This window comes from Drosophila subpulchrella, chromosome 3L, assembly GCF_014743375.2.
Source record: "Drosophila subpulchrella strain 33 F10 #4 breed RU33 chromosome 3L, RU_Dsub_v1.1 Primary Assembly, whole genome shotgun sequence".
Classification (NCBI taxonomy): Eukaryota; Metazoa; Arthropoda; class Insecta; order Diptera; family Drosophilidae; genus Drosophila; species Drosophila subpulchrella.
The window spans coordinates 14,129,146-14,150,267 of NC_050612.1; the positions used below are offsets into that span (position 1 = coordinate 14,129,146).

A 21,122-nucleotide genomic window follows, 5' to 3' on the forward strand; every position below is an offset into this window, starting at 1 on the left:
CGAACGCGCGCTGGAATGCAATTGAGACGAGCGGATCGCCGAGCAGGCGGCTACTGCATCCGATGGATGGAATGGAATATCAGAAGTAAGGCAGCGCAGCCGCAACAGCCCTCGGCAACAGGAGGATATATACTATACTCAGATACGCAGATACATCCGTGCCTTCGGATGTACGTGTATCTGCCCCGATGCTAACTAGACGGAGAGCCAAAGACGTGGCTAAAAATAGTTGCGGGCAGAACGTGCAGTCAGCGCCGGTCCATCACTTTTGTTAGATTCCGTTTCCAGAGCTGGGCTGCATATCCAGACATTTTCTAGCCAAGTTAAAAACGATATACCCATGCATTTACCTATTAACACTAGAATTTTTCTAAAGTAAAATATGTATTTAAATATCAGTACATTTTTTAAAGAGTTTTATGTAGGTATGTCTATAAATTATTTACTATTATGCTAAAATGACTACATTTTTATATTATAAACATTTTTTCCCTTAAAGAAATTTAAGGTATGGTACTTAATATTATGATTATATATAGTTCTAGCTTATTGTAAAAAAGGTTCTTAAAAATTTTAATTTAAATTTAAAAATGTTTATGTAATCAGGTCGATTTGGCTTTTTTACATTTCAGATAATTCAGGCATCTCTGATACCAAAAGCAGACGCAGCGTCTGTTTTCGCTGCACCCCGCGAAGCGGACTTGGTTTCTAATATATCCCAAGGGAAAGGAGAAGGGGATGGAATTGGGTGGAGGGGGCGGTATGGCAGTGGCCCAAAGTTTGCCACTGGAACCGGAGTGTCGCTTGCTTGGTTGCCATTTAATTGCACTGCGATCTTGGCTGACGGACTCCTCTCGGTCCTTAGGGGAGTGAATAGGCTTTTTAATGTTCCAAAGTATCACTGCCCCAACATGTCATAACTTTCAAATGTATCCTGTAAGTCCACGGTTAACATTTTATATATTTCAGTTCATATTTTTACTAACCATTCAAGGGTTCTTTGGAAAAGATCTTAGAAAAATGGTATATGTATGTTAATATAGTAAAATGTACACGTAAAATGCACATTCAATTAGTGTATTATCCAAATTCAAACTTAGCTATAAATTAACTTGCCTTATAAAACTTGTAAAGCCTAAGTACTCATCAGTAAAACCTGACAAATTCCTACCTTGCCTAGTTGGATCTTTTTCCGATTAGCTTACTTCCTGGTGACTGTACTCGGCATCCCGAACCACCTCAACCACAACCCCAATAATTTATCCTAATCCCGAGTTCAATGCACCTAGGGTGGGATATTGTAACGGCAACAAGTCTGCCTTGCAGGACTGGATACAATTGCAGTTCGTTCAACCCGGGGCCGAAGGATGAGACGAGGTGAGCACATGGGGCTGCCATCTATGGATCTAGAGCTCTGCGACGGAAATGGACTAATTTTTCATGTTTTGAAATTGGATGACAGCGACAGGAGGACACACTTCCCGCGAAGCAGCTACGCATGCGCAGAGCGGAGTTTGTTCACCTCGCGGATCGAAGATACAAGATACAAGATACAAGGTACTGCATTGCATCCGAGTACTAAGTAGTTATAGTTACGCACGGATTGTATTACACGATAGATGTACGCTTCACTGGAAGCGTTCTCACTCGGCCCCCTAGAATTTGGGTGATTTTTCCAAGCAACTGTTTCAATTTCTGGCTTTTCCTGTATTTATCTTTGGTCGTTTTAATATGACTTTTACTTTCACCGTGTCGCCGCTCTTTTCTCCCTTGTCGTGTGAATGATTTGTGACACATTCCTGATGACTTTTGAAGGTGCGCCTGCGCGCTAAATCCCCTTAATCTTGGGTGATCATTTGAGCAGTCCACCAACTGCATAGGCTCCTCGTTTCAATTGTCGCTTGTCGTTTTGATAAATTATTGTGGGAACCTAACATAAATTTGGGAGATCTTGAGTCTTTGTTGGAATGGATTGCTTCTTTAAGTCAATATGTTACCGTCGTATTTGCTTATTATATCGTAATATTTTTTCTTAAATATATATTTGAATAAACATAAAAAAGAGGTTAGATTAACACTTTAGTAATGGCTTTTTAAAAAATGGCTTATAATAAGGCAAAAACTGTGAAACTTAAATACCGTATCGTAAGTTAACAAGTGGCGCCTTAAAAATGCGTAGTCTGTTCATTTAGTGAACTACGAATCATTGGTTGATGGCCTTGCTGATCGTAGGCTTGTGTATTGGCTGAATGTGTACTAAAAAATAATGCACCTATATCGTATTATGAATAGTAAGTATTACCTTAGGAAACAATTATATGTTTGAAAGAAATCTTATCTAAAATAAATACGGAATGTGTGTACTTTATAAAAAAAAGTATCAAAATTATCTAACTAACGATCTGAAATCAAGAAATTCGTCTTGAAACCAAATAACAATCGCGACATAAGTTTATCAAGATCAAAAGTCATCATATATATATAACGAATATACAAAAAAATTTTCTTAAAACGTAACGACGTCCACCATTTTTAAAACATTTGTCTATTAACGGAAAGTTGTTTATATACACAAGAAAAGTTTAAGTAAAATTGACCACTCTAAAGTTGAATGGTGCCAACACATCGTATTGTTAATGTGACCAACGAAATACACACAACTTACCATTTTATAATATATATTATGTATATATTATTAAAAAGTAACCAAAGCAACAATTCGTTATTATTTTAACGGACACAAGTAGATTTTTCTTTAAAGGTTTCTTAATCATCCTTTCTTCCTTCTGTTCTTGATTAACATGTTAATATAAAGAAAACGCCAAAAAGTCTGTTAGTAAAACTTTAGCTTTATTTTATCGGTTTAAGCGTCTTAAGCACTATACTTTACAGCACATTAAGCACTACACAATATGACAGTTCAGTGATAAGTTAAAGGTATGGTACTAAAAATAATTAATATTATACATTTTTTATTTCGCTGCATGGCTTTAATTTTGGCAAATTTTAGCAAATTTTCTAAAGAATTATAAATGGTCAGTCTCGTTTGTTGGGCCATATTATAAACTAAAACAATTCATACAACAATTTCAAGTGACGGTGTATCTACAATACTAAATGCAGAAAAATATGAAACAGATTGATAAAAAATTTCGAAATTTTTCGGATCCAACTAAAATACTTTTTTAACTTAGCTCTAGGCAAACTTATATGCTACGTATTACATGCTATAACTACTTAGGTCAAGTAACCTCAATAAGCTTAACTAAAACGACTCAATGTGAGTCAAGAAGGAACTTTTGCATCTGCATTGATATGGCGCAAAAAAACTTGATTATCGTTGTAACATTTCCATAGACAGTTGGTTGGTCATGTCAAATGATGGCACTTGGGGGATTCTAGGATTGCTAGATCTCTAGAACTTTTCGTCATCGATGTTGCTCCGGCAATTGTTTAGCGCCGACTGTCGTTTAAGCGTTCCCGTTTCGCAATCGTTATAGGTCTTGGCCAACACCTTGGGCGTATTATTGTGGTGCATGTTGTTTCGGTTGAGGGTGCTATTGCCGTTGCCCAAGTTACTGGTCTTGGCGGGCATCCTAAAGCTGGACTGCCGTTTGGGTCGCTGATCGTAGTACTGCAAGGAAAAAAGGGTCTTTTAAAAACAGTCTCATAGGTAGAACTTAACACATAATATCCTAAGTTTTTTATTTAATATATATTGGATTCCAATTTATTCAACATAATAATGATTTTACAAATGAGGAAAAGCGTTCATACTTTTTCATAAATTAATTATGCGATAAAATTCGAATACCTAATATTTTTCTCAATATTACATTTAGAATTAAAGTTCTTTTCAATTTTAATATTGAAAAACATAGTATAATATTAATAATAATCATAGTTGATACATCATTTCAATTTAAGAAACATTTCTGTTATTTTTAAAAGATTTTTACTTACATCCTTGGTGGGCAGGCTGGAATACTGATTGGGATACGAGTCGAAACTGGCCGTTGTCGTTGTGGTTTTGTTCAAGGCCTCCTCGGCACTCAGGAGGAATCGCTTTTTGGTGAATCGATAGGTGGCCAGGCAGCAGCCCACTGTGAACAGCAGGCAAACGGTGATCACGATGGGCAGGGTGGCGGTTGAGGCGGTCTGGGTTTCTGTAGGGAATTACGGATGTGATAAGTGCTCAGATCATTCAATTAAAAATAATAGATTCGGTATTTACCCTCGCATTCATTGGGCACACAGGCGGTCTTCTCAAACTCCGCACCACGGCACTCCATCGAACCCGGCTGTTCCACCAGGCAGCGTCGATGTCTCAGGCGAATGCCATCACTCGAACAGCTGGACCACTCGCTCCATGCACTCCAGCCCAGGAAATCTAAGAGAGAAATCAGGTATTATGTATAAGTAAGACTTCCTCCTCCAAAATTAAAGAATTCACCTTCGCAGGGAACCATTTCGCACTTCTGCTCCTCGAGGGCGCGACCCTGGCAGAGCCTCTCCTGGCCAGCCAAACAACGTCGCGTCCTCCGACGCAGCCCCAATCCGCAGGTCACCGAGCAGGCCGACCACTCCGACCAGCAGCCCCACTCGCCGTGCTCCACCTCGTTGTCCAGATTGTTGCTACTCAGCTGCTGGTCATCCGTGGGACAAGCCTGCAGATTGCAAACCCTGCTCTGGGTTCCACGTCCTCGTTGGCGCTGCTGGGTGCCACCTCCGCAACTCACGCTGCATGGCGACCAGTCTGCCGTATCCGAGTCCTGGGAATCATGGTCACCCTGCCGCTGGCAACTTCCGTCCGCATGGCAGTTGCGCACCTCCTCCTTGGCCTGGCCCACCCTGACGGAACTGGCATCCGGACTGGTGGCACGACACACGAATCTAAACCTCTTCTCCGTGTGGGGTTCACTCGCATTTCCGCTTCCGGGAACTGTCAACCAGGGCGTCCAGGCGCTCAGCTTGCGCACCTCCTGGCAGCTCTGCATATTGCACTCCTCGTAGTCCAACCGACAGCCAGGACACTCCATTCCACCGTTCAGAGGAGCCGGATCGTTACACTCCCTTCTGCGCATTCGGAAGCCACCGCCGCACTGGGCACTGCACTCGCTCCACTCGCCCCACGGACCCCAGCCCCCATCGACGGACTGCGGCTTGGCCACCGGACAAGGCGGCAGGTGGCGGCAGTACATCTCCGACTGCTCCGATCCCACGCAGGTGCGACCTCCGTACGCCGGACGAGGATTTCCGCAGGTGCGTCGCCGGATTTTAACGGCAATGCCGCAGGTCTGCGAGCAGGGCGACCATGCCGACCACTCCGTCCAACCGCCGTGCTGGGTGCAGTTCGTCACTTGGGTGCTGTGATAAATATATAAATTATCAGTATTTATTTCATTAAATTTTAATACTAATGACTATGGGGAAATACCCTCTGGCAAAAGGCAGGAAATGGTATGTTATAATTAGTTTTTTGCCAAAAACAATTTAATTTATTTTTCTATATTTAGTATTAATCATCAGAAATTGTGTATTTTCATTATTATTCTTTATTATTTCACAGAAACTTAAATTTCCGTAATTATAATTATAATTTTAATAATTATTATTCTTTGGATTATATGTGAAATCGCCTTTTCAACGTCTGTTTTCCGCTATCCTCGACTGGTTAACGTTTTTGTATAAAACCATTACTAAATACAGGTTAAACTTTATTATGAATTTATGAAAAATATATGGAAACAATCAAGTGGGACTGGAAATCAGTTGTTTTAAATTCATATGTGGAAAAATATGTAACTATTCAAAGTTTTTGATATTAAAGTGTGAAATAATAAACTGAAATAATTACGAATCAAAGAGTAAAAACATAGATTTTACTATCTCTTCAAATTTTGCTTTTACATAATTTGTAATTATATAAAAATTTTATAAATGGGCAAGCGGTAACCATTTTCAAAAGTAAAATATTTTATAAGTATGTATTAATTCATAAAATTTTAATTTACCTTATTCCTTCGCAAGTGGAGCCTCCATGTTGCGGCTGTGGATTATTGCAGCTTCGCTGGCGGCACTGGCAATTACTGTCCGGCTGCTCGTGCTGCTGGCAAACGGCCCAGGGACTCCAGGTGGACCAGCCACCGTCGATGGGGGCATTCAGCACCGGGCAGGTGATCTGGGGTGCCTGATGCCAGTGCTGCAGGACAGAGGAGTCCAGTGGCTGCGGCGTGCAGCGCTCCATCAGCTCGTTCCAACCGCAGTAGGGATCCATGGAGTTGAGGCAACTGGACTGCGAGACATGGCGACTGCAGTGCTGGGCGGGAATCCGGGTGAGGGCCAAGTCGGTGCCCAAGTAGAGGGAATCGCTGACCTTTAGATAGGCCATATTCAGCAGGGCACTGGTTCCCGTATCGTCTGCCTGCCACAATTCCACCAGACAGGTCTGAACTCCATCGCCGCCGAACTTAACAGACAATTTCTTGATGTGATTCCCACTGCTGGCCACGAATAGCACATGGACCTGTTCCGTCTTGGTGTTTATAATGTCCAGGGCCAAGCGGCCAAACTGCTCCAGCTTGGAGTGGTACAGCGGTTGGTCGCCAATCGGCTGCACTGCCTCGTCCATCAGCTGGTACCGGGAGCTCTCCAGCCAGTGGCCAATGCTGCTCGATCCGCACTGGAACTGGCTGCGCTGCTTGGTGTTCACCGTCTGCCAGGCGGCATCCGCGTGCTCCTGGTGCTTAAAAGACCCGTCGAAGGCCTTGTTGATGGAGCTCAGGTTGTACGCACACACGGCCGATCCGAAAATGCTGGATCTATAGGTGGGAAATTAATTAATAATCATAAGACTCAATAAACCCATATTAGGAACAATATTTAAGTCAAATAAAATATAAATAATAATAATAATAGCATAGATTGATTTGAATTAACGTAATATTATATATACATTTATTTTAAATAGCATTCAAAATACTCCTTTTTTTAATTATCTACTACTACTACTACAGGTTCTTAATACTACTATTTTCGACTGCCTACTACTATTTTAAGTAGTAGTTAATATACTACTTTTTTTTTTAAAAACTGCTAAATTATTTTACTTGAATTTTTGTTGTTAGGGTAACATTTATGAGTTCAGGGCTTTTACCCTTTTAACTATTATAACTATGGACAATTGATTTTTTTGAGAGACTGGCAAAACCTTCAAACTCTAACATTGTAATAATAATTGCTATAGCAATAACATATTTCTATAAAACAAACATACCCCGAAGTTCTGAAGGTGGCATATAGAACGGACTCGGATTCTGCGTAAGTCATCCCTTGGATCTCGTCAAAATAGTAGGGATATTCCCCGGGCAGCGAGCAGTTCAGTCGAGCCTTCAGAAATGACGTCCAATTGTCCTTGAGCAGTTGACCACTGCCGCCAACATCGTTCTTGCACACCCGCGCAATCCTCGAGTAGATCACCTTAAAATGAAAATTATTTTTTTAGCTATATAATACATTTTATAAATCAAAAGTAATCACTCACCTTGCCGCAACTCATGTGCTCGACGGCCGATTCGCGCAGCAGAAAATATACAAAGCTGCCAGCCTCGAAGCTTCCCACGAATTGGGCTCCACTCAGCCAGTTGTTATTATATTGCTTGGTGCGGAGAAAACGCTGAAAATTCGATAATAGAACCATTAGAAGTGTGGGCAGGGGTGTGGTTTTACTAGGCCAGCATGTACAGCTTATAGAATTGTATCCTATTATTGATTACTGTACCGCATTTGGGGTAAAGCCACTGTAGAATTTTTAAAAATTTTAAAGATTGTATGTGGTTTAATATATGTTTAAAAACATATAATAAAAAATATAACTATTTAAAATAATTTTTGTTGTTTATGAATAATCCTAACTATTGAAAGAATGAACTTAATTATCATATGAAATTACCGAGCAAACTCTGAAAAAATTAATTGACTAAAATAAGTCATCAGTTTGTTGAGCTGATAATATTTTTCAAAAATAATAAATTAATCATACGCACTGTGTGCTACAATACAGTAAAAAAAGCATTTGATAAATGGCAGAAACCGCATTATAACCTACAATATAACTGATATATAAACAAAACAGATATCTAAATGTATGCAATTTGGCCGACTTTCCTGAATCATTTCATAGACAAAAATCACTCATCCGCCGTGTGGGCCAATAAAGTAGATATGTTAAGAAGCTGACTTCGTAGCCAGCAAACCCACCTCGTTGGCCTGCACTCCTGTTCGCAGGATGGCCACATCGCTGCCCGAGAAATCGGTGGCGGTGCCCACGAAAAGCTGGCCATTGGCCTGCAGCAGACTGGTGGTGTTCGCCTGCGGATGGAATGGACACTTGACCACGCCGCTGTCCACACCCGTGACGTTGAGGTTCTCCATCTGCAACAGAAAAGGGTTGGGGTAAATGGCGCGTCAGGCTGGCGACTCCAAAGAGCTGGACAACTCGGTCGACTTGGTCGACTTGGACGACCACTCACCTGGCGCCACGAACAGCTCGGCTGGAAGGCGTTCGTCCCACACGCGTACAGCTGGTTCTCACCGTAGCTGTGGAGCACGCGCACGTAGTTGCGACACCATCGCTCCGACTGGCCTTTTGCCTGGCACATGGCAATCTCCGACGGAGTGGCCCCCCAGCTGGCCCGCTCCAGCGGCTCCAGGTCGAAAGACATGCGGTACAGGGTGTCCCTGCAAGGAAACAATAAACGAATTCCATGTATTTCTGATTTTACAGAGAGAGAATTTCACATCCCATTATGATCTATAAGTTAAAGTAGTATTTTTCTCGCAATTTAAAGGTTAACTGAAAAGAAACTTTTTGTCGTTAGGGCACTTGTTTGTACTGATCTTATTATATCAACATTAAAAAAATGATACTGATACTATATGAATCAGAACTAGAATTGGATATATTTAGCATTAAATAACCAAGCTTCTGCGAATAAACCATTTGGTAAGAAAATAAAGGATACTTCTCGGAAAAGTCTTTTTAGGATTGTTTACCCAAGCTGACCTTTCTAAGTCAGCCATAAAATGGTATACTATAATATGTTCATCGGGTGTGTAGAAACTTTCTTCAACTTGTTAAAATTTAAAGTAGTTTATAATACAAATTTAATATTATTGAAGAGATATCACACATTTATCAAAACAGGATACAGTTTAAACATCAATTTATTTTTCGTTCAGTGCATAATGTTGAAAGACGGCCGATTGGCCAGCAATAACAGTTAGAGAGGCGGCCCACAATTGTTTACAAATAAGGCTGACTCCGGCTCCAGCTTCAGTTAGGCACCCCGCGCTCCCTCTTGGCCATCAGCTGTCATAATTTTGAACTGGTTGGCCGCCAGTGCATTGAACTGCAAGGCAAACAGGTAACGAAACTTGGCCCCGGCACAGTGGTTGCCAATTGCAGTGGGCCATATGGAAAAGCTCGGAAAAGTTTGGAAAATCAAACGCTTGTGGGCGAGCTTGAAGGCTGAGATATCGACAAAGACACAGATAAGAATGTTGTCATGGGTAAATTCAAATCGACATTAACCAACATTCTAGGACAAAGAATATTAAACTTCAAGCTCTATTTTTCAGCACCCCAAATACTTAACAGATGCAAAATTCCTGATTTTAAAAGCATTCAGAACTCTTAAATCAGACTTTAGGATAGTTGATAAACTCAAATGTTTATATTACTCTAAGAATGTTTCTAAAAGTACCACTGTACTATGGCAGCAGTAATTCTTAGACAACCACTGTGCTACGCGCATTTGGCGAAACTAACACGAAGATCAATAGATCAAGTGCATTCGAATGCGCGAAAAGCAATTGCTAAATGGTTACATCTCGAGTTGGACAGCGGCATTTTTCCAGCTAAGAGGTGGCGATGGCGATTTGGCAGGGGGATTGGAATGGAGAATGGAAAATGGAGAATGCCGCCGTGCTTGGGCTTGAGAAGGAATGCCGCCGACTAGACGTCGCCAAAGAGCCGGGCGAGAAAAGAGATCACTGCCCACAGTCCAGCCATCTAATGGTCACTTGCGGCTGTTTAGCGGCCTTAGGATATCAATTGAATGCGGAGCTGGCCAAAGACCTGGTACACTAGGAAAAATGGGGAATAGTTTCAAAGTACCGTTTGATAGGGTGTCACTGAAAGCCTTGGAGAAATAGAAACCTAATTTAATTAAAAGTTAAGAGATTTTTAAAGTACATTAATGTCTACAATTACGAAAGTCATATCAGTTTAATCATATCATCTTAGAGGGTTCAGGTGAACCATAGAGTGTTATGATCAATTTCTAAATTTCTGTTAAACTATAGACGCATTTTATGTGTTATGATAATTTTCTAAATTTCTGTTAAACTATAGACTCATTTTTCTCTGTGCAGATACTGGATCGTCAGCCAGCTCGCCCAATATCAATCATTTGGATTGCAGCTGGCGCAAGGCGCGTGGCACTTCGGCCCCCGTCCAGTTGTAACTCAGGTAAATATATAGGTGTATCTCGCTCAGGTGTAACCCGAGCTCCACGCGATGCTTGTGCGTCTTAAGCGGTACGTGATGAGGTAATAAACACGCCAACATTTGCGAAAAACGCAGCTCAAACATTGGCAAGTCGCCCTTCCCAAACATTGGAACTTCCAAGTGAGATCCCAATAGCAGCTGTCAATATCCCTGGCGATTGGCTAAGTGCAAAGGTGTATTTTAGGCGTTGGCAGATGCAAATATTATATGGCTTCAGTGGTTGTTTCATGCTTAAGTTACGACCCTTGATTAAGTGATAATTAATTGATCTGTCACGATACCACCCATGAAATTACAGAGCTAATAGAAGTAACATTTAAAATTGATAATGATACTTTTACGAGTATTGTATATTAAAGACAGTTGTTAGATTTCATAAATATTGCCTTTAATGGCCAACATCCTAGATTTATAACACTTGAACCTTGTTTTTTACTATTTGACTTTGGAATATTATCAAGTTTTCTATTGGGTAGTTATGTGAGTGTTATAACAGCTTAAATACAATTAAGTTTATAGTCCCATAAGACCGGCAGTGCAATAGAGCTGCATTAGAGCCCAAGATTACAACTCAGTCGTCTAAGCGTCTATAAAAGCCTTGTATCAATCGATGAGTGGATCTCAAGTGATCGGGGTGTGTTTTTATCATCATCCAGTGAGGCGTAACCGGAAATCGAATAACCAACACCCAACGGCACTAATTCATTCGAATATCCATGTGAAAATGACACGACAAAAGCCGGGGAATGCAAAAAAATCACTTTCTGGCATGTCATGTGTAAATCTCGCCTAGACTTAACGGCTGCGAAAATTAATTACTGCTGATTGTGCTCGTCACAATGAACAGTTCTTGGTAAGAACTTGGTAAGTTGAGTTGGTTACGCCGACAAGTGCGGCCCCAGCGAAATGATTACATTTGCCATGCCTACTTATACGAACGCGGTGAAAATTTAACAATACGTTCGCAGTCGTTTATTTGGTTCCACCTGCTATCGGTTCTAAAAATAATCAACATATCAAAAATGGTCAAAAAAATATCAGGCACATACAGAAGGATCCCGAAATCAATTCGCCAAAAATATTATTATGACTTAATAAATTGGAATAGAAAAGAGTATAAGCAAAATACTCATAATAAAATTCCATACTTAAAACTTTATTAAGTATTTTAAATATTTAGATATTTATTTAATCACGTTCCATGGTTTGGACATATTTTAAAAAATCCTTGAGCTTGTACGACTCTATTATAATCATTTATAATCGATTAAAAAATTATCTTAACTTTTTCCTGTGGTTCTGCCAGGTTCAATGTGCTCTTCTTTAGCAAAACCCATAAACACCGCCCAGTGAGCGATAAGCAACGGCCTTGTCAATTAGCATTGGCTTTCGAAAACCTCTCCACACCCCTTTTTTGCACCCATAATCAGCCGCCTCACCTGATTTTATCTTTCGTTTCACCTGACAGCAGCGAAAATTCCGCTTAGGTGTGAAAAAAGGCCGAAACACATGTATCGCTTTTCTTTTCGCGGTTCTACTCGCAATCTTTAGTGCTGTTTTAGTTTGTTTTGTTAGTTGTTCAATTTGTATTTGTCATTATTCTTTGCCATTCGCTATCTTCATGGAGCGCGTGCGTGCAAATATGCCGACGTCGTACATGGAAATACTCGGATGTTTGCTCGCTCGATCATCATATGCAGGTTGCGGTATCTTCTCTAAGCTTCACTCAGAGTCTCTTAGAAAATTATCACAACATTTTTGGAACGGACCCGAACAGCACGTAACGAGTCTTTGGTTGCTAGCCAACAATAATTCTTTTGAAACCCTCAAGGGAGTGGGGCAGAAATTAGTGGGCGTGAAAAGATGTAAGAAAACATTAAAAAATATATTAAAAAAATTTCATAGCCATAAAATAACGCAGAGATCACAGGAAAAAAGACGCTCTAACACTAGCAAAATCTTTATTTCAAAAAGCAATAACTTAAAGGTGAAGGTTTAAATAGGTATGCTTTCCCTTTTCAAGCTAAAATACTCAGAAATAAATGAAGAAGAAACTATACAAATTGGGTAAACCGAAACACTTTTAAATTCACCATGACCCATTTGCATCACCGACATAGCCGCAATAATGATCTACATGTCTCCAAAAGGTTTTATGTATCGATATCGTCGAGTTTGAGCACCCCTGAGCATTCGCAATTCGCATTTCGCATATTTCGCACACCTTGCGCCGCCGCCAACTTTTATTTGAACGACAAGCGCGACAAGATAACAAAAAGGCCTCTTTGTAAGCTCAGTGGAGCAAGTGGAGTTGGGTAGTTGGGGTGTTGGGGTGTCGGGGAGTCGGGGCCCCAGATACGGATACATATACGGCTGGGACTGAGACTGCGATTCAGACTGGGGCTATTAAAAATGCGGTGTCGCCGCCGCCTGTCGCCTATTGCCAGTTATTTTTTACCTGGGAGTTAGCGCAAGTTGCTCAAGTGGCCAGGTGCGTGGGCGTTCTGTCTGCCGCTCCGGCGGCAAATCTCACTGGCCGGGCTTAAATGGGTTACTTGTAATTAAAATTGCCGTTGCACTGGCCGTCGCTAATCTCTGCTAAAACTGCAGCAGCTACAGACAAACATCCAAAAGTATCATTATTAACCTTTATCGAAGAAAATCGCATTGAAATACAGAAGTTTGGTAACGAACCACCTTTAAGATAGGCACTAAAGTAATGCTTTTAAGACAGCTATTTTAAATAGTTCCGTTTAAATTCCTAAACTTGTTTTTAAAAATATATAATAAAAGTATAATAGGTATTTATGATTTAAATAATACATAAGTATCAAGGAAGTAAAAAAATATATCGAATCAAAACCAATTCATCCAAAATCAATATGTAATAATAATACAATTTATTGAATAAGTTTTGAACTTAGGTAATCTTGATTTTTTCGTTACTGAGGTTTGCCTGTAATCTTTTCTGAGCTCTGCCTACGCTACCGCATTCCTGGCTCTCAGTCTCAATCCGCGTTCGAATAACTATGTGTCAGTCTGGAGCCGCTCTAGATTTTTTAAATAGAAATATGCAAAATGCTTGCAAACAGTTTGCAGAACGCCCTGCCCCCCTTTTAATACGCCCCTGCCTTTAAAAGGGGGCCGGTGCAACACAGTTTGATTAATTTTGATTTCAATTTCGGCATCCGTGTGCTCCAGTAGCCGTCGAGCTGACGTCGACTGTCACAGGTGCATTTTTGTATCTTGTAGTTCAGAGATTGAGTTACAAGTAATTTGGGCATTTTGGGTGGTTCCTAACCAACGTTCATGGTGATTTATTATAGATATATAAAATTAGGAGTGAATTATTATACAAGTAGTAACTTACTGAAGTTCCTAAAAGTAAAGTAAATTAAATATTATATTTATTACAAGTGCTTAAATACTTTTTTAAAAATCTTTTCTGTATTCCCATTGTAATAAAATCCCTGTCTAGGGAGACCTCCTGGCATCGTCCACTTGGCGATATTCGAGCGGAAAAACAATATTATGGTTAATGCACAACACACGAAATTAATTTCCTTGTTTATATAACATTTTGTCTGGCCATATGTGTAAACATTTCAAATGCTTCCCAGCAGGTCATTTGCATGCTCCATTTGCGACAGGCCACAACACAAAAAAACCAGCGCCTAAGCGACCCCTCTGAAAAATAATATGTACATATAAATACTATATGTACTGGTAATGTAGGATTTCATAAAAAGGTTGCTAGCAGGCGAGCGAACGAAAGCAAAAACAAAACGCAATATTATTTTAATGCAGTCTATATCAAATTTCGGCCAGTTGCATGGGACCACGAACCCAATGCACTGTGATATACAAGACAATGAGGGATTAATGTTGACATTTTAAAAATGTGGTAATATCGATTTTCAACCAAAAAGGCAGCCATATAACTTTGGCTCTTAGATAATTTTAAAAACAATTTTAAAATATTGAAAAAACATTCAAATACAATAATGGTAAAATCGCAACATTAAGGATTTGTTTGAAAACCTTTTAAGATAATTACAGGTATCAGCTACTTTTACTAATATTTTTTTCAGTGTACACTAGCCCCTCTACAGTTCCCTGTTCATGACAGAAAATTACGCGATGGTTACCAACCGACCAAGTTGCCTCGTCACTCGTCATGGGACACGGGCAAAAGACTCGAGGAGTCCCATATCCGTGCCCATTCCAGTCCCGATTCCATGCCCATTCCACTCTCGATTCCATTCCCATTTTCCAGAGCCCGTCAACAGGCGGCTGGCAGTAATCCGATCTTGCAGTCGTGTCAAGTGTGCTGCAGTCCAGATACAAGGAGCATGCACATCTGCACACAACAGTCCCCCACAGATACAATGGTCTGCGCTACATATATAGTATGTATTACCACTACCAGTTCTTCGGCAATTGCCCATCTTAACCACAGAAATCATAAAAACCATTGTACAACTAGTTTAGATATGTTCGGGCGGATTGCCACAATTAAAATGCGGTCTGCGATTAGAGATGGTTTACGTTCACGAGGGTCATTCGGTGGCTTTCGACTTGCGGGTCTTCAAAGTGAATTCTATGTTTCTTTTTTATTTGTAAGAAGCCTTATCGCAACCGCTTTAACAAGGATGATTGTTAGCCTTAGGTGGTTAACTAGAGATTAGAACGGAAATTGGGAAAACACCTAGGTAGGTAGTTGAGCACTGGGGAGAACCCCGCAATCTAAAGTGTTCGACAAATATATTGATTTTTGATTTAAGATGGTATTTTGCTTGAGAGTACATTGTAAAATATTACCCATTTCCGTGGACATTTTGATTATATTTCGATAACAATTCCACATTATGTAAACATTTTAACTTATATTACTGATACTATTCCCTAATATATATTCCCTAATATATATATATACTATTCCCTAATTAATAGTTCTGACAAGGAAACTCATTTTATTGACTGTATTTCCTAACAAGCCACACTAACTTTCACAAAGTAAAAAGTTTATCTCTCATCGACCAGCTCAAAGGCATTAAACGCAGTCTTAGGCAAAAAGCAAAAAGAAATCCCAGCGGCTGCTGCAATCTAAAAACCAGTCTAGTCCCTTTGATTAGTTGCCTTTATCAACTAAGCCCACACATTATAAAAATAAATTACGTTTTATGTGGTTAATAAAGCCCACTTGCCTATCTGGCCGCCTACTTACAGTCAGCCACATAATTCCCTATGTGGAGCAACTGCCCTTCGCTACAAACGGTTTTTATATCGGGCCACTCTTATCGTAGTGCCATAATTTCAGAGGTTGGTAAATAAGAGTGTTAAAAAATAGCAGGGTAAAACTACGGTCGAAGTGAAAATAGTAGGTTATAAAGAACAGAAAAAAGCTGAAAAGTCTGACAAATGATTGACGACAACGGCATGATAAACGACTTCCCCTGGGCAGCAATGGGTTAAGGGCCCTACACGTATGTATATTGGTGGGTTTATCAACATGACGACACTATAGACATCTGCGTCCATGTGTGTACCTTATCGGTTTTCCACTGGAGAGGTGTCGCATCTATATACGTATCTATGCGAAGCAGAAACAAATAAACTTCGAGAGCCGAGTTCTCAGCGCGTAAATGAAAAGCAAACTACAAGAACCAAGTAACCCGGCTACAGATACTGATATGCGTACTCGTATATTAAATTGCTCAACAAATAAATGGAGTATACCTCTCTCGGCCCTGCAGTATTATTATTTGGTTACCTTTCGTTTTTTTTCCTTTTCCCCTCTTTTCTTAATTTTTTTGAATTTTTTTTTACACTCAATTATCTTTATTTATTCCCTTGCGCACAGCAGGTACTCGAGATAAGTTCTGTTCAAGGGTTTTTTTCGAGCTCCGCTGATTTCTTCAAGATTTTTGGTATAGCAGTGCGTGCACTTTCATTTTCATACGATTATATTTTTTTAGCTTGCGTAACATGCCAAATAAACAGAAAAAGAACATTATCAGTACCCGTTTCGAGTACGCAATGCATCTGTTTATTTTCTTTAGATCGTTGAGTTTTACGTAATACCTTTAGCTGATAAGCCAAAGCTAACAAACGCTTAGTAAAGATTTATTTTTGGGGGTGTTTTCCCTTTCGTTCGTTATCGCTATCAATGTTCAATATAATGACCCACTTATCGGCGCGACTAATTAAAACGTGAGTCCTACAAACAATATCTTTGGGGTTTTGAAGTATATACCAAAAAAAAACAGTCATAATGACTAGGTACACGGCTTAACCGTGACTCAATAGACCGGAAACAAAATCTATATTAACAATAATAATAATAGACTCCCGGTTTTTACCTGGCGCCGACTATCACTTGGTTCCTGGCCACGTCGAACAGCATTTCCGAGTACCAACTCGTTTCGGGATCGTAAAATCGTTTTGCCGTTGACATTAAATCTGGAAAAAGAATAACATTATAAGTCAGAATTCAAAATGTTGTTAATAAAATTGAACAGATATTTATCGTGCTAGGCAAGTGGAACTATCAATAAATCTATACTTTATTAACCATGAACTATTATATCTGAAAATTAATCACCCATTTCCCTCAAGGATTTTCACTTTTTCTGAGTCATTAGTAAAATATGTATTTTGTAATATTTAAGTCCAACTGAAGGGCTCTTACTTTTCATGGATAAACAAAAAATTTCTGTTGAATTTTTAACTTAAGGTGAAAAAACGTTATACAAAAATTAAAATCATTGTCAACAAAACGTTGAGCTGAGTTCACATTTTGAGACGGACTTCGAGATACATTGCAAAATCCAAAAAATAACGTACAAATATTTAAACAAAAAGGAAAACGCGAAGCTTTTTCTGATTAAAAGCAGCAGATACACGGATGTATTGGGGTGTCATAAAATTGGTCGGGGAATTCTTTTAAATCGAGATTATTGTTGGAAGGCCGGTCAGTAATTAAGAGCCGGGCAGATGGGTGGATTGGATGGAATGCCACCTGTTGACCAAACATTGCGCAATCGAATGCAGACTCTCAAAACCCCACTTAGAACTCTGACAGACATCAACCCAATTTACAGTTCTCCTCAAGTGGTTAACTTGATTGATTGCCTTGCAATTGACACAGTTTTGAGTAATTTTTGATAATCCCCACCTCGAATGGAACCTACCTTGATAGGAGATGTATCGCGAATCGTTTTCCAGCAACTCCACATTCGATTGCGTCTTGTAACCCATGCCGGTCGAAGGCTGTGGGCCTTGTAGGGTTAAGAGTGATAAAAGCAGTAGAAGCCACAGTTGGCTAAGCATTTTGGGAAGTTTTAGAATTAACATGCTAGAAAGAAAGAAAATAAAATGGTTATGGCTAGAGTGTCAGCGATTTTGTTACTTTATGATATATATTTAAAAAAACGTATTATTTATTTTTTGTATCCTTAAAGGTGTTTACATTTTTACCACAATTTAAAGGCGCCAACCAAAACAATAACAAAATTTTATATTTTTAAAAGAAGTAAAACTTTGCATCCAAATTTTATATTGTATATATTAATATATTTATAATTTCTGTAAGGTTTAATTTCATTGTTTGCACATAAAACGTTGCATATTACTGTTTTAATTTCCAGTGTAATTTTAAAATCAAACTCGAATCGGACATTTGTATCTTTTTATATAATTTCAACTAAAAGTATTCAATTTTATGTGACCCAAGTTGACACAATCAGAAGAGAAGTAAGACCAAACATGTTAAATTTCCATCTCAATATCAAAAATACATGTCTGTTGTAACAATTTACACTTCCTCAAAAAATATTACAAAAAATGTAAACAGTGAAAAATGCCGATTACAGATGAGACAATCGAAACTTACTTCATTTAGTGTCACGTACGGTGCAAAAAAGCAGATTAAAATTTATTCCATTCAACTTTTGCGGTGAACAGATTGTACCAGACTGTTGGTAAATTGTATAATATAGGCATGTGCTTGATAAGCAGGGGAATCGAGTTAAGCGCGTGTTTCTTATTCTTCAGATGATCTTTTCACTGATCACTGATGTTCACATATCACACTACAAACACACACAATTTTGGAATTTTCGATACGATTTTCGTATGTTTCAGGAAATTTTCAGAAGAAAGGCGAAACGGCTTCCCCGTGAGTTGGGTTAAAAACATTGACAAAAGACACAGATAGACACCAACAACACGGTCGACGAATATAGTGAGACGGGTTTTTTCTTCTGCCTCAATTTCCTACTCTTATGATCTAGAGAGATACAGAGTCGCGCATGCCCGACGATCGAAGTTAACCGCGCAAAGAGTCTCGAGAAACTGAACTACAGAGTGGAGCGCATTGGGACTTCAAGTCAGCCGATATTGCGCGAAGAGAGTGCCATAGGGAGAGGAGAATGAAACGAAAACAAAAACGCAAAAACGAAGCCAGAGCACAAAACAAACAACAAACGGTGGAGCAAAGCGAAGAGCGGAGAACAGGCTAAAACGCCGACGCGCAATCGCTGCCCACGTCGCAGTCGCAGCGCAGCCAACGAAGATAACCGGCCTCGACTTCGGCTCACATCGGCTGGGCTTCGAACATGCACTGAACAAAAAATGTAGCACACAAAAGGCAACGAAAAATATTTTATATTTGTTGGAATTTTTTTTATCATTTTTGATGAAATAATTATTGAGATCTTAATATAAATTATTTCTTATGTTCTAAAAAGAAGATATTATCAGAAATGGTTCTTTATTTTGTAAAAAAGAAGAGCTGTGGGTAACGAACCCAAGCCGCCCTACCTTTCTACAAGAAAAATAAAACGAGGTTTATCCGGTATTTAAATTTTTTCATTTTGCAAACGTTCATTTACAACACTTTTTAAAATATTTTACGTTACATTTTTTTAATTATGTTACTTTTCACATTTTTTTTGTGAGTTTATGAAAAGTATATATATTTTTTATCAGCACCTATAAGCTATAGCAATTAAAAGGATACCCGCAAACACAAAGTGTAGCACACTTTTGAGCATAATTTTCTTTTGTCGGCAAATCCCCAGTTATGCAAACAATAAAAATATCTTTGAAAATGTAATATTTTTATCACTTAATTATTAAAAACTTAGAAAAGTTGTAGTATATTTTATTTTTAATATACAATTTTTTGTAAATGACATACAGAGTAATTTATTAAAATCCTTTGTGAATCAAGAAATCATTTTCACGTCCCTATCTTATGATATTATTTAATCTTATTTTTAATATATTAATAAATGAAAACAAACAAATAATATTTGTAAGATTCAATGACTTTTTTTTCGAGTGTCTGCATGGGAGTTAAGAGGCGCGGTTACGGCAGCCACAGCGACCGTGGCAGCAGCAACTGGGCAGGGCGCTCATATATCATCCTACAACGACAACGCGAACGACTCTTCAGAATCTCCGGGATCTGCAGCTCAGAGAAGAGGAAGAACCCACAGGAGGGTGGGACGGGCACTTGCTGTGCCTCGATTTGGTAGCCTGACAAATTGACATTAGTATTGCCGACGTCGCGGTTCGAGGACACCAGATATCCCTCCAGACGAGAGACTAACTGATCCTATCTTTTTCGCTCTTGAAGATTGGGATTCATCAGCAAAAAATTGATGAGCGAATCATAGAAATGGCGCCAAAACAAATAAATTTAATAGGTCGGATGGTGTCTTGAAAAATGATCTTTCATTTAAAGCAATTTATTTTATACCCCAATTCTAGTACTGTCAAAAGATTCCTTTAAATTACAAAAAAAAAAGCTATTCAGCATTATCTGTATGAATCATTTTTCGTCTTTACTTGGTAAAATAAAAATAAAAGTAAACTAAAAGTTATAAAAAATCTGTGAGATAAGGAAAGACAGAAAGTTTACAGAACTTGAAACATTCATCTTAAAACCAATACAATAAAGTTCTTATTTAAGGAACAACAAGAGATATAACGCGTCTTCTTGGGATTAGTTTTGCTCATGCATTTATTAGGGTCTTGTATTATTTTATTATGGGTTCTGCCAAGGTTTCCCTTTTAGTCAAGAAGTTTTAACTGCAGTCGTCATTGTTGTGAGCTGCATCCCAGGCTGAGCTATTCAGATCATTGTCAACCTTGACTCGAGAGTGAGTGTGAAAACACAGCTGGCTTCGAGAACAAATACCACCATCAAATGGACCGTCGGTGCAGTAACCTCAACTTAAATGCAACTGCAACACGATCCTCCGATTTTGTTTATGCCACAGCACGAACCCGAGGGAAACACAAACATGAGGAGCGACTCAAAGGCAGACCGATCCCATACCATCCCATCGTATCCTATCCTATCCGATCCGGGAGTTGAGTGTGGGCAGACAACGATCGACATAAGCATAGGCCCAAAACATTGCCAGCCCATGACAATTTACGGCTACCTAAGCCATTGTTGGGTTTAGTTTCTTGTCTTGGCCCACAAGACACAGTGGCCAAATATGCTAATTCTGTTGGTATCACAGAAGAAACCATTTCC

General features: G+C 39.3%; 1 protein-coding gene across 1 annotated transcript; it reads right to left on the bottom strand.

The window, feature by feature from the left end:
• Window positions 1-2,829: 2,829 nt before the first annotated feature.
• Window positions 2,830-18,916, bottom strand: LOC119553771 (semaphorin-5A). Its single transcript, XM_037864377.1, has 12 exons — window positions 18,465-18,916; window positions 17,764-17,927; window positions 16,933-17,032; window positions 8,532-8,739; window positions 8,260-8,433; window positions 7,544-7,675; window positions 7,277-7,479; window positions 6,015-6,821; window positions 4,454-5,367; window positions 4,235-4,390; window positions 3,964-4,166; window positions 2,830-3,634 (listed from the first exon to the last, which is right to left on the bottom strand). Exons 1-12 carry the CDS (start codon window positions 18,467-18,469, stop codon window positions 3,416-3,418), a joined length of 3,285 nt encoding a protein of 1,094 aa, XP_037720305.1. The 5' UTR covers window positions 18,470-18,916; the 3' UTR covers window positions 2,830-3,415.
• Window positions 18,917-21,122: the final 2,206 nt, after the last annotated feature.